The 12,090-nt window shown below is 44.7% G+C and overlaps 2 protein-coding genes across 5 annotated transcripts in view; one reads left to right on the top strand and one right to left on the bottom strand.

Annotated features, from left to right (window-relative positions):
* The window catches only part of ALPK2 (alpha kinase 2), a 281,066-nt gene that overhangs the window by 160,775 nt on the left and 108,201 nt on the right, over window positions 1-12,090 (bottom strand). The gene's annotated exons all lie outside the window — the stretch shown is intronic.
* MALT1 (MALT1 paracaspase) overlaps window positions 4,613-12,090 on the top strand; it is a 134,202-nt gene continuing 126,724 nt past the window's right edge. For both annotated transcript variants that reach the window (XM_056544430.1, XM_056544420.1), the window contains exon 1: window positions 4,613-4,888. In XM_056544430.1, the coding sequence (XP_056400405.1) occupies window positions 4,731-4,888 (158 nt within the window). In that variant the 5' untranslated portion in view covers window positions 4,613-4,730. The remainder of the gene's footprint in view (window positions 4,889-12,090) is intronic.

Genomic DNA, 12,090 nt, shown 5'->3' with positions numbered 1-12,090 from the left:
TGTATCCCTATGCCCAGGCTGCAAAAGGGTAAACAAAATAAAACTAACGCATGTTCCGATGTTGGCCTTACGCTGGGGACGCGAAAGTCGGCAGCCGTCAGCCTATCACCGGCCGCAGCGATGTTCCGCCTCGGCCTATGATAGGCTGAGCCCACTGTCATGTAAGAAGCTGATGGCTCTCCGCCGTTCCATTCCCTGGGAAGCAGGTCAGGACCAACGGGGGAGTTAAAGTTTATTTTGTTTACCTTTTGCAGCCCAGGCATAGGGATACAGTATAGAGCAGTGGTTTGCAATCTGCGGATCTCCAAATGTTGCAAAACTACAACTCCCTGCATGCCCGGACAGCCAGCGGCTGTCCGGGCATGCTGGGAGTTGTAGTTTTGCAACATCTGGAGGTTGAAGACCACTGGTATAGAGTGTCAGCGCCGGCAGCTGCAACAAACAGGAGGACCAGGAGGGCAGTGCTTGCGGGTGACATATGTGAGTAGCAGCGCTGGGCTGATAATTAATTGGGGGGGGGGGGGGCAGAACAGTGCTCGCGGGTCACATATGATTAGTTCCCCCATGGGGACAGCGCAGTGCTGAGCTGATAATTCACAGGTCGCACACCCGCTCAGTCAATCACTTGCCAAGCTGGGTTACCACTATGGCCAGCTAATGAGCAGGTACTTCCTGCATATAACAACAAAAGCAGGAAGCACAGCTCAGCCATGACTGACACCATAAGACAGACATGGAAGTTCAATTTGGGGCATGTGAATGTGAAGGGTTTTTTCTTTTTTGTTTTTAAGCCCAGCATAGCCGCATATGTTACATTTTTCCAGAAACCCCCTTTAAGATCTAGAATCCATTTTTACATTCTGAATAAAGTGGTACCTGGTCCAGGTTTAATTCCCATCTTTATCCATTCTGGCCTGAAGGTCGATAGAAGAGCAAACACATAAGTCACACTGGATGTCACAGGGATTTGATATGAAAGAAATATTGAAGCTGGACATAGTACTCAGAGCTGCAATCCAATATGATGCTACTCTCGGCCAAGTAAAGGACTGCAAAGAACACCAGACACTGAGGCTATGTGAAATTTCAGTGTGGACATTCCATGGCAATGCATTTCTGAGTGGAATCCCCAAAAATTTTGAACAGGTTCACTGTTTTTGCGGATGCCAGAATCAAGATTTCCGCGGCAGATGTTGCTGCTGCGGAAATACTGCCGTGTGAACAGAGCGGCAAAATCTTATTGAAATCAATAGGACTCTGCTGCTGCAGAATGTTCGTGCGGAATATTCACGCGGAATTCCGCACGGACATTCTGTCGTGTGAACATATCTTTAAAGGTGTTATGAGTAGCGCCGCTGCCAGTCATGCTTGCTGTGAGCGTACTCACAGCCTGTCTCCTTGTACAGCTGCAGGGACAGGCAGCGCCGCGGCCAGCATGTCCGGCTGCGGTAGCACTCTGTAAGCCGGCAGTTACGTACCTCACCGCGCTCCTGGCTCATCTGCTTCCTCTGACTGCCAGCGTGCGCGTACCCGTTTCCTAGGGAGCACGCACTGGCACTCTGACCCTATAAAGTGTCCGCACTTCCTCTTGACCCCTGCCGGATCTTTGTGCCTTGTAGCCATTGATAAAGCGTATCTTGCAGTGACCTGTCTATACCGTGTACCAGTACTGTTTTTCTATGTTTCCTGACCACGCTCCTTGCCACCAGCCCTGACCTTCGGGCCAGTCCCTAACTCTGAAATTCCTTATTAAATTGTATCACGCCTCTCCTCGGCCGCCACTGTGGGTTAGTTGTACCAGGGGTAGCCACCTTGAAGTTCGTCTGCCGCAGCAAGTCCATCCCGCTTTGCAGCGGGCTCTGGTGAAAGCCAGCAGCTCCTTAGACTCCTCTCCCTGGTGGGGCTTTCTCTAGCGGTACAGCGGATCCACTACTCACTCCAAGACAAAAGGTATAGAATCAAGGCAGAAATACGCCTGCTATTTGCTGAATGTTTAATCGAGCTTTAGCTATGATCTCACTTACATAAAAAGCTGAATAAAATTTTAATTATATTGGGGTCCCTCAAGAAAAAATATAAGGCAGAATACCTATCAAGTGAATGAAGGGGCTGAATGCAGCTCAAGCCTAGTAAACAAGGAAGGTAATGCAGTTCTTGCCCAATGCCATGACTCTTTAGTCAGTGGATCGTCAGGGGGGCCAAGAGCCAGACCTGTATGTCTGACATTGATGTTCTGTCAATATTATAGTCAGAGATACAACCGTTATACTGACCAATGACCAGTTTCGTCCAACAATATCCCTATGAACAGAGTAGATCGACCTCACACCTATTGTGGACCTATTATTTTTTTTGAACTTGATCATTTGGTACTGTAATGGGCCAAGCCAACTCTGTGTGTCAAATGACAACTGATTCTGCAATTCCACATATGACCACCTGGTGGCTGTAGAGTCCTTTCACTGGTGACACTAGAGTAAATGACTAGATGTTCTTCCTGGAGTGTTTTGCATACTTCATTGTTTGCCCCAGCACAGTAGCCTGGTCCATGTGTGCGACCATGCCTGATATCACAGATCAGCCCCACTCGAGCTGCAGTGCAGATATGATAAATATCAAAGTGGCCACAATGCTTCAGGAAGATTTATGAAAAAGATGTCCGATTGGCACCTTAGTACTCCATCCTTTATAAATGGAGACTATCCTGTAAGCCAGACCCTCACTGATCCCACATTTATTGCCTATCCAGATAACTCATAAATGACACCCTGATGGTCAAAAGGGTTAAAACTTTTTCATCCATTCTCATTCTGGTCAGTTCAGTAATGGTAACATATGTGACCTGGAGCTCTTACTGTGTATTCAGTGGGGGGTGGGGGGATATTCAAAGAATTTAGAACCACTTTTCTTACTTTAGCTGCGCCACATTTGCTTAAAATGTGGCGCACACTATTAGCGCCACATATTCAGATATTTAGCACCTGATTTAGCACTCTGTTAGCCATTTAAAAAAAGGGGGTGTGGTTAGGGCTTGGTTAGGCTTTTTGTGCTTTTAGCACTATATTTTCAAAGGTTTAGCACCACTTTCAGGTGCACAAAGTGTCGTAGCTAATACCAAGTATACTTGGTGTTAAATAATTAGCTTTTTGTGCAATTTGCCCCAAATTTTCAAAAGCCCAAACACACTTCTGAAAATGAGGCGCAGTTAACACTCTTTCCGGTGCAAAATAAAGAGCCCTAATAACACAAGTCTTTGAATATCCCCCCAATGTCTTTAATTGAGATCAAATAGAAGGGGACTGCTATGGGGGTAACTTATACCCCACTCAATGCCAACCTGTTCCTGGACCGTTAACAGCCAGTGAGAGTTGTTTAGAACAGAAAAACAAGCCAAATGGAACTTCTGCATCATAACATGACTTTGGTATAATCTGATTTACAACAATGTAGTTTTGTGGGAAAGTTCAAAATGTTGTGGGTGGTGTGGGGGAGGGGCGTTTATTGTAGATACTGAAGGCTGGGTTCTATAAGGGCAATAAACTATTAATGTATAATAGAAATAATACAGTTTTTTTACTAGTTCGATCAGAAATAACCATCAAATATCAGTCATGGTTTGCACTGTATATAGTTCTATATATCGTTTTCATTATAAACATATAGGCCTTTTTGATGGACATCGACAGACCACCTGTTCTTTAGGTCATGTTAACACAGCGGAATTTCCGAGAGGTATCAAGCGGAAAAATTCCACTTGGAAATTGCAATGCAGCAGAGTTCCATTCCATTCACCGAATTTCCATGGAGGAAACATCTGCCACAGAAATCCCAAATTTAGACCCCAGACCAAAAGAATGTACACGTTCATCCTCTCTGCAGAGTCTACTGGCACATTTCCGAGGGGTCCTAACTCCGAAATGTTCTGCCGAATCCTTCTGTTTGCGGAATGTCTGCCGGAGATTTTCCTGCCTGGACATTCAGTGAAAAATTCTGCTTTTTGAACATAGCCTTATAGTGACAGACCAAAAATGTCTGAATTCTGGTGAGGGTACAGCTATGGGGGAGTTAAAAGGGTACTCCACCCCTAGGCAAAGCTAGGGGATAAGATGTTTGATTGCGGGGGTCCCAGCAGCACCTGTTGTTCTGAATGAACACCGGGTTCTGGCAGCATGGTCGTGATGTCACTTCATGCCCTCTCGTGACATCACGTCACGCCCCCTCCATGCATGTCGATGGGAGGGGCACGCCCCCTCCCATAGACATGCATGTAGGGGGCATGGCGTGACGTCACGATCACGGATGCCCGCATCCAGCATTTTGAACATAATATTTAGAACCCTGGGGCAGCAGAGTACCCCTTTAACTTCCCTGCGGTGGGGATAAGTAGATGAGTGTATAAGCTAGATAGGATATGTTTTGTTATCCCCTATCCGCTTAGAGCTCCTTTAAGTAGGTAACGTTGCTGAAAATTCTGTATGTTTCAATGTAGCTTCAAACCTTTACGGAAAACATAACAAAGAAAAAAGAGGAAACAAAAACATGTCGCTCATTTTCACAGAGGTTATGTAAGTTGTTCGCCAAGTTTCACTTTCTTCTTCTGTCACCATGACAGTGTATAAATGCCACTTCCCCTGAAGATGGCGCAGGCGAGCTCTATGCATAAGACATGCAAGCAGGAAGGAGAGACAAGGAAATACACCACCTGAGCATTGCTGGGCTGCGGAGCGGAGATGTCGTCGGACTCGCAGCAGCAGTTTTATTCCCTGAATATAAATTCTCTACAGGAGCCTGTCCTTCAGAAAGTGTGCGAACTGCTGGACCAGACCAGCGACAGGGGATGGAGGAAGCTGGCCGCCATCATCGCCAAGAACAGTCGCTTCAGACTAAGGTAAAAAAAAAAACTGACAGGTCTTCCCTGAGAAATGCGGGAATGTTCCTTTTTTTTTTTTTGTCTTGTTCAATTGTTTCGTGTTCCCCGTAGCCGATGCGGTTTCACCGTAAACTGTCGACTCTTGCACCAAAAAATACGGATCCCTGCTTCCGACCGGCAATACTCAGCTCAGTTTCTTGACTGGTTTACTAGAGCTTACCGGCCCAGGAATGCAAATTCTTGTCACGGCAATGGGGCCCCAGTTGCCCGAGGGGTTTTTCTTGTTTTTTTTTTTCCCTGTCACTGAAGCTTTAAGCATTGTACGAGGAAAACTTTTTTTTTTTTATATAATATTTTCAAAAATTTTCAAAAATTGCGCTTGTGGTCAGTGAATGGAAATGTTGTTTACGCTGAGAAGCTGAAAAACCTAGGGCAGTGGTCTCCAAACTGTGGACCTCCAGCTGTTGCAAAACTACACCTCCCAGCATGCTGGGAGTTGTAGTTTTGCAGCAGCTGGTGGTCCACGGTTTGGAGAGCTTTTCCATGTTCCCAGTGGAGGTTGCCATGTTGGGACGCTCAGTCTCAAACCTGCTGCTCGCCAGCTGTTTCAAAACTAAAACTCCCAGCAAGCCCTGAAATCTAAAGGCTGTCAGGGCATAATGGGAGTTGTAGATGTGCAACAGCAGCAAAACTCCCTATTTAGAGCAGAGTTTCCAAACCTGTGGCTCTCCAGCTGTTTCAAAACTACCACTCCAATCAAGCCCTGAAAGCTGTCAGAGCATAATGGGGGTTGTAGTTTTGCAACTGCCGTCTTTTTTTCTGCGTTTTTTTTGTACCTGAATTTTTTTTTTTTAAAGAGTCCTGATATTTTGTACCCCCCCTAAAGACGATTTCATGGACAACCCTATTAAATAGTTCAAGTATATCCTGTTCCCCAACCTCTGGATCCCCAACTACAACTCCCATTTTGCCCTGAAAGCCTGCATCTGCTCAGGCATGAAGGGAGCTGTAGTTTTGCAACAGCTGGAGAACTCCATGTTGGCACTTAGAGCGCTCACAGGTATAATAATGCATATGTTGTAAAGCTTTTAAATTATATTGATTTACTGGTAAGTAGGCGTCTATTGGTTTACAGCAGGGTTTCTCAACCAGTGTGTCTCCAGCTGTTGCAAAACTACAACTCCCAGCATGCCCAACGGCTGTCTGGGCATGCTGGGAGTTGTAGTTTTACAGCAACTGGAGGCACGCTGGTTGGGAAACACTGATGTACATATACAGTAAAAGAATGTATGCTTTTACATGAGAACGTCACCTGCTTCCAGATTATCAGACTTTCTGGATTATCTGGTGCCATAGTAAAGCATTATATACTGGATAATAAATGTAAATTGGCACCCAGAAACCAATAACCAATAACCTTACTCTATAAGAAGTGATGATAGGAGGAGTGTTCTGCCTGTAAATAATTCATCATGGTGACCCTATGGTTACGTTCACCTGCTTTTTTCCTATCCATTTCCTTCATTGGGGGAATTTCACAGCATGACAGATTGGATGCCTGACACTAGATAAGCCCGGTGATACTTTTTACAATTTATCTAGTGCAGTGTTTCCCAACCAGGGTGCTTCCAGCAGTTGCAAAACTACAACTCTCAGCATGCCCAGACAGCCAAAGGCTGTCTGGGCATGCTGGGAGTTGTAGTTTTACAACAGTTGGAGGGACACTGGTTGGGATACTCTGCCCTAAGGCCTCATACGCAGGAAAAGTTTATCTAGGGCAGTGTTTCCCAACCAGTGTGCCTCCAGCTGTTGCAAAACAGTATAGCTGAAGGCACACTAGTTAGCAGAGTATCACAACCAGTGTGCCTCCAGCTGTTGCAAACTACAACTCCCAACATTCCTCACAAACTTTCACTGTCCGGGCATGCTGGGAGTTGTACTTTTGCAACAGCTGGAGACACACTAGTTGGGATACTCTGCCATCTACTGTGCCTTCAGCTATACTGTTTTGCAACAGCTGGAGGCACACTGGTTGGGATACTCTGCCCTAAGGCCTCCTACACAGGAAAAGTTTATCTAGGACAGTGTTTCCCAACCAGTGTTCCTCCAGCTGTTGCAAAACAGTATAGCTGAAGGCACACTAGTTGGCAGTGTATCACAACCAGTGTGTCTCCAGCTGTTGCAAAACTACAACTCCCAGCATTCCTCCCAGCCTTTGGCTGTCCAGGCATGCTGGGAGTTGTACTTTTGCAACAGCTGGAGACACACTAGTTGGGATACTCTGCCCTAAGGCCTCATACACAGTAAAAGCCATAAAATTGGTTCTGTAGACCTTGAAGTCCCTGTCAATGCATATGGCGCAGCCGCAACAGCCATGAGTTTTGTACTTGTCACACTATTTTAAAAGGTACCTATCATCAAATTTTTTTTTTATATAGTGTAGATCAATTTCACAGAATATATAGTTCGTCTATCGACCAAAAATATATCACAGAATAATAGACTTATTAAAATATAACTTTTATTACATGCCCATAAAACAAGGGGGGTACCATAAATCATAATGCAAACTCACAAATTGTGTGGATGAGCCCCTCAGTAGCTCTTCTGATACGTCTGATAAAGCACATAACACAGTCCGTATCAGTCCACACCAAAGAGAATATAGATAATGCCACAAGATAAATCAAATTACCAAATATTAGAATATAGTAAGATATACACCAATATGTATCTATTATACCCTAGCCCCAGGTGGCTCAGGAGGGACAACTGGTGGGCCGGGACCTGGAGCCTATCACTCCCTGCAGCTAATACTGCTCTAGGCTCTAATCCTAGGCGGAATTATCATCCTAATAAGGACGGTCCCGCACCGGAACCTATCTGTCACTAACTGTGCTCACCCTACTGTACACTAGCTTACTTACTAGGAATGATACTGACTGACAAGCCGGGCCAATCCCTACAGCTAGGTGTTCCTAGGAAAGTAGGAGCTGTCTCAATCCAGTGTACCAGAGGTCTACATAACTTCCAGTACCATAAGCAAGGAGTATGTACTGCTAGATATAAAAAAATACACTTGCTTTCTGTCACAACTGCAGGGGGTATGTACTGTGTGATGACTCGCTCTTGCAGACAGGTGCGGTTGCAGTATAGAGGCACGGAAACAGTACTTTTCAAATCAAATTTCAGTGTTTTATTCACACTTGGCACACAGCAAACAGTTTTTAAATGCAGAACTAAGGAGAACGTAACAAAAGTCCACCTGTATTCCTTAGGTGTTTGTTCACACCTGAGTCCATGCCATACGGCATCAAGCAAGTCTTTTCCAGGCCTCCAGGCAGTCTGCTCACCAACTTCCAACCTTAGAGCAAAGTATAGATAATGATTGGATCTGGACAAAAACACGTGCAAAAAATCATACATACTGAGATGTTAGAAATATACTTAGATATTAAAGATATATGTATATCTAGATATTATATTTCTTGCACAGAAAAATTCAACAGGGTCAGTTGTCTGTTACGTCAGTGATACACTAGATACCACATCTGGTTGTGGAATATAAGATAATGGTAACAGGATCTGGACAGACACACGTGCAAGAAATATATATATACTGAGATATTAGAAATATACTTAGATGTTAAAGATATATATATATATATATATATATATATATATATATGGTAGCTCTTGGGGGGTGTTGGTAGTGGGGGTATTGTTTCGGTAGATGAGGGGTTAATGTTAACCCTATAGTTTGTGACGCCAGGCTGAGGGCTTGTATGCTGAGGTAATTCTCCGGCCTATCGCTGCCCTTCCCAGTAACGATAGGTGCATGTAATAAAATGACTGAAGATCCGCAAAATAGTTGAACTTTAACTTGAAGAACTTTACTTAGATGATTGCGGTACATCCAATGAACAATAACAGTCTCGGCAAACAGTCTCTATAAATCTCAATGACTGACAATTGTTGCAGACCTTGAAATAAATTAAAGTCTCTGAATTTAGGGTAATTATTGCAGATCCGTCCGGATTTAGGGGATAGAAGAGGTCCGGTGATCCTGCAGAGTGCTTCGGGATTGATACACTCACGATTCCAGATATATCAGCCGTTGCCGCAAGGCTCAGGCCTAACTCACTGCGATAGACAGCTGCGCGGATCCTACTCGTTTGACAGCCCGGGAACAAGAGAGAGAACAATGGCCGCCGCTCCCTTATATGGGCAGGGGCGGGGCGAATCTGATTGGTCCGAACATCCGTCATTCACTGTTACACAGTGTGATGGGATCAACTACGTCACAAGGACCTCCAAAGGTCCTAAAGCAGAAATACCATAGAGTTCACCTAACCACCTGACCCACAGGTCCTGCTACGCTATAGACAGGTAATTAACTATTTATAGGGCATTTATATAATATTTACATGCTTCCTAAGTAAGCTATTGGTGCAATAACTATCTGGATGAGAGGTGACTAGGGGTGAACTAGACAATGGGGACCCCAACGTCCTAGGGACTCTGGCTAAGGGGACCCACACACGCAGGTACCGGATAGAATACGGTACCGGGACACCACATATATATATATATATATATCTCAAGATATTATGCTTCTGGCACCAGACAGAAAAAAACAGCAAGATACGTTGTCTGCCAACAAATAGATGCAGCCAGGCACCACTGAGCGAACTATCGTAGGATAAAGCTGTTGGGTATAAGTAGTGGGGTGTAAGTCCTTAGCAGACCAGGAAGGAAGGGGGTGCTTCACGTATAGATGTATATAGATACACATGCATTAACTTAGAGAAGGAAAAACGGAGCACACAGCGGGAAATCCTGCTGCCACCATTTATTCAAAGTTCATGTAGAACATACATACGACATCTTCCCCACAATACGAGCAGAGGTGAGAGACAGGAGCGTGCACCTGGACGACAGCCACTGTTTCACGCCATTCAGGGCCTGATGAAACGCCGAATGGCGTGAAACAGTGGCTGTTGCCCATGTGCACGTTCCTGCCTCTCACCTCTGCTCATATTGTGGGGAAGATGTCGTATGTATGTTCTACATGAACTTTGAATAAATCGTGGCAACAGGATTTCCAGCTGTGTGCTCCGTTTTTCCTTCTCTACGTTGTTGCAAGATAAGTTGTTTGCTCCACCATGTCCGCAAAAAACAAATGTCGCCATCAGCATATGAATTTTTAGACATACAAGCTCCAAACTACTAGTCCAGAATGTTAAGCTGACGATATGCACTTTAACACATATTAAAGCCACAGACAGCACAATAGCAAAGCTGCAGACAAAATAATGCAGACCACTTAAATGTAAAATATGTTCTGTAAGTATGCACAGAGAGATATAAACAAATGCCATGCATGTACAGGCAACCATGAACACAATGTAAACAGGATATACATGCATACATATATCACTGCCGAAAGCCTTACTCCATAAGGACACTATGCAAAAGGATTATGATACTGCGCATTGTACCCACGTACATCCAGATCCATAAGGCAGTAAAGGGTATATAGAATTAAAGGCGTATACTTATACAATCTGATGTCCAATATATCATATAGCCTCTCAACGTGTTTCTTCCATCACGAGTCATCAGGGGAGAGATAAGATATGATAGATGTTTAGGCTCAAACCCTTGGCGTTCCCCTGTGTAGAGATCCCATCTCGAGTGGCACCTTATTAGCTGCAGGGAGTAATAAAAATCCCAAAATGTCATGAAAATTTTGAAAATTTAGCATTTTTCTAACTTTGAAGCTCTCTGCTTGTAAGGAAAATGAATATTCCCAATAAATTTTATTTTTATTCACAAATACAATATGTCCACTTTATGTTGGCATCATAAAATGGACATATTTTTGCTTTTTGAAAAAATTAGAGGGCTTCAAAGTAAAGCAGCAATTTTCAAAAATGTCATGAAAATTGCTAAATCTGAAGGGACAGATGTTACAGAACTACAACTCCCAGCATGCCTGGGCAGTCTAGGCATGCTGAGAGTTGTAGTTTGGAAACATCTGGAGGGCTACCGTTTGGGCACCACTGTAACAGTGGTCTCCAAACTGTGACCCTCCAGATGTTGCAAAACTACAACTCCCAGCATGCCCAGACAGCCTTTGGCTGCCTGGGCATGCTGGGAGTTGCAGTTTGGCCTTCCTAGTGGTTGCCACAGTAAAGATCACTTTACTTTCACTTCCAATTCCCCCCTCCCCCACAGTAGTTTCCCTACCTGACCCAGGATCCAGCAGTCTCCAGCAACGATCAGGGTCTCCAGGCATCTTCTCCTGCAGGTACCGACCTCCATCTTCTTCCCACGATCCCCTCGACATCCAGGGGTGGCCAGAATGGGGGGTTGCCATTGCAACCCACTGTCCTGCTCTGCCATTGGTGAGAATCAATTCTAGGCAGCATTGCGACTTCACTCCTACCCTTCAGGATGATCTGGGCTGTCACTGACAGGTCAGATCATCACAATTTTCCGGGTGATCGGGTCACCAGAGACCCGATCAGCCCGGAATAGGAGAAAATCGCATGTCTGAATTGACATGCGATTTTCTGCGATCGCCGACATGGGGGGGTCCCAGGACCCCCCTCTGCATTTGCACGGCATGCCTGCTGAAGGATTTCAGCAGGAATGCCATTCCGATCTCTGCCAGGCACGCGGCAGAGACCGGAGAAACACCAGGACGTTCTGGAACGTCCTTGGTCCTTAAAGCCCAGGGTGCGGGGACGTCCCAGAACATCCTTGGTCCTTAAGAGGTTAAAGGGGTACTCCGGTGGAAAACGTTTTTTTTTTTTTAATCAACTGGTGCCAGAAAGTTAAACAGATTCGTAAATTACTTCTATTAAAAAAAATCTTAATCCTTCCAGTACTTATTAGCTGCTAAATACTACCGAAGAAATTCTTTTCTTTTTGGAACACAGAGCTCTCTGCTGACATCACAAGCACAGTGCTCTCTGCTGAGATCTCTCTCCATTTTAGGAACTGTCCAGAGTAGGAGAAAATCCCCATAGAAAACATATGCCGCACTGGACAGTTCCTAAAATGGACAGAGATGTCAGCAGAGAGCACTGTGCTCGTGATGTTAGCAGAGAGTACTGTGTTCCAAAAAGAAAAGAATTTCCTCTGAAATATTCAGCAGCTAATAAGTATTGGAAGGATTAAGATTTTTTTTATAGAAGTAATTTATAAATCTG

Source organism: Hyla sarda, chromosome 1 (genome assembly GCF_029499605.1).
Source record: "Hyla sarda isolate aHylSar1 chromosome 1, aHylSar1.hap1, whole genome shotgun sequence".
Classification (NCBI taxonomy): domain Eukaryota; kingdom Metazoa; phylum Chordata; class Amphibia; order Anura; family Hylidae; genus Hyla; species Hyla sarda.
The sequence above is the reverse complement of the archived record's forward strand: the minus strand, read 5'-3'. Positions and strand labels throughout refer to the sequence as shown.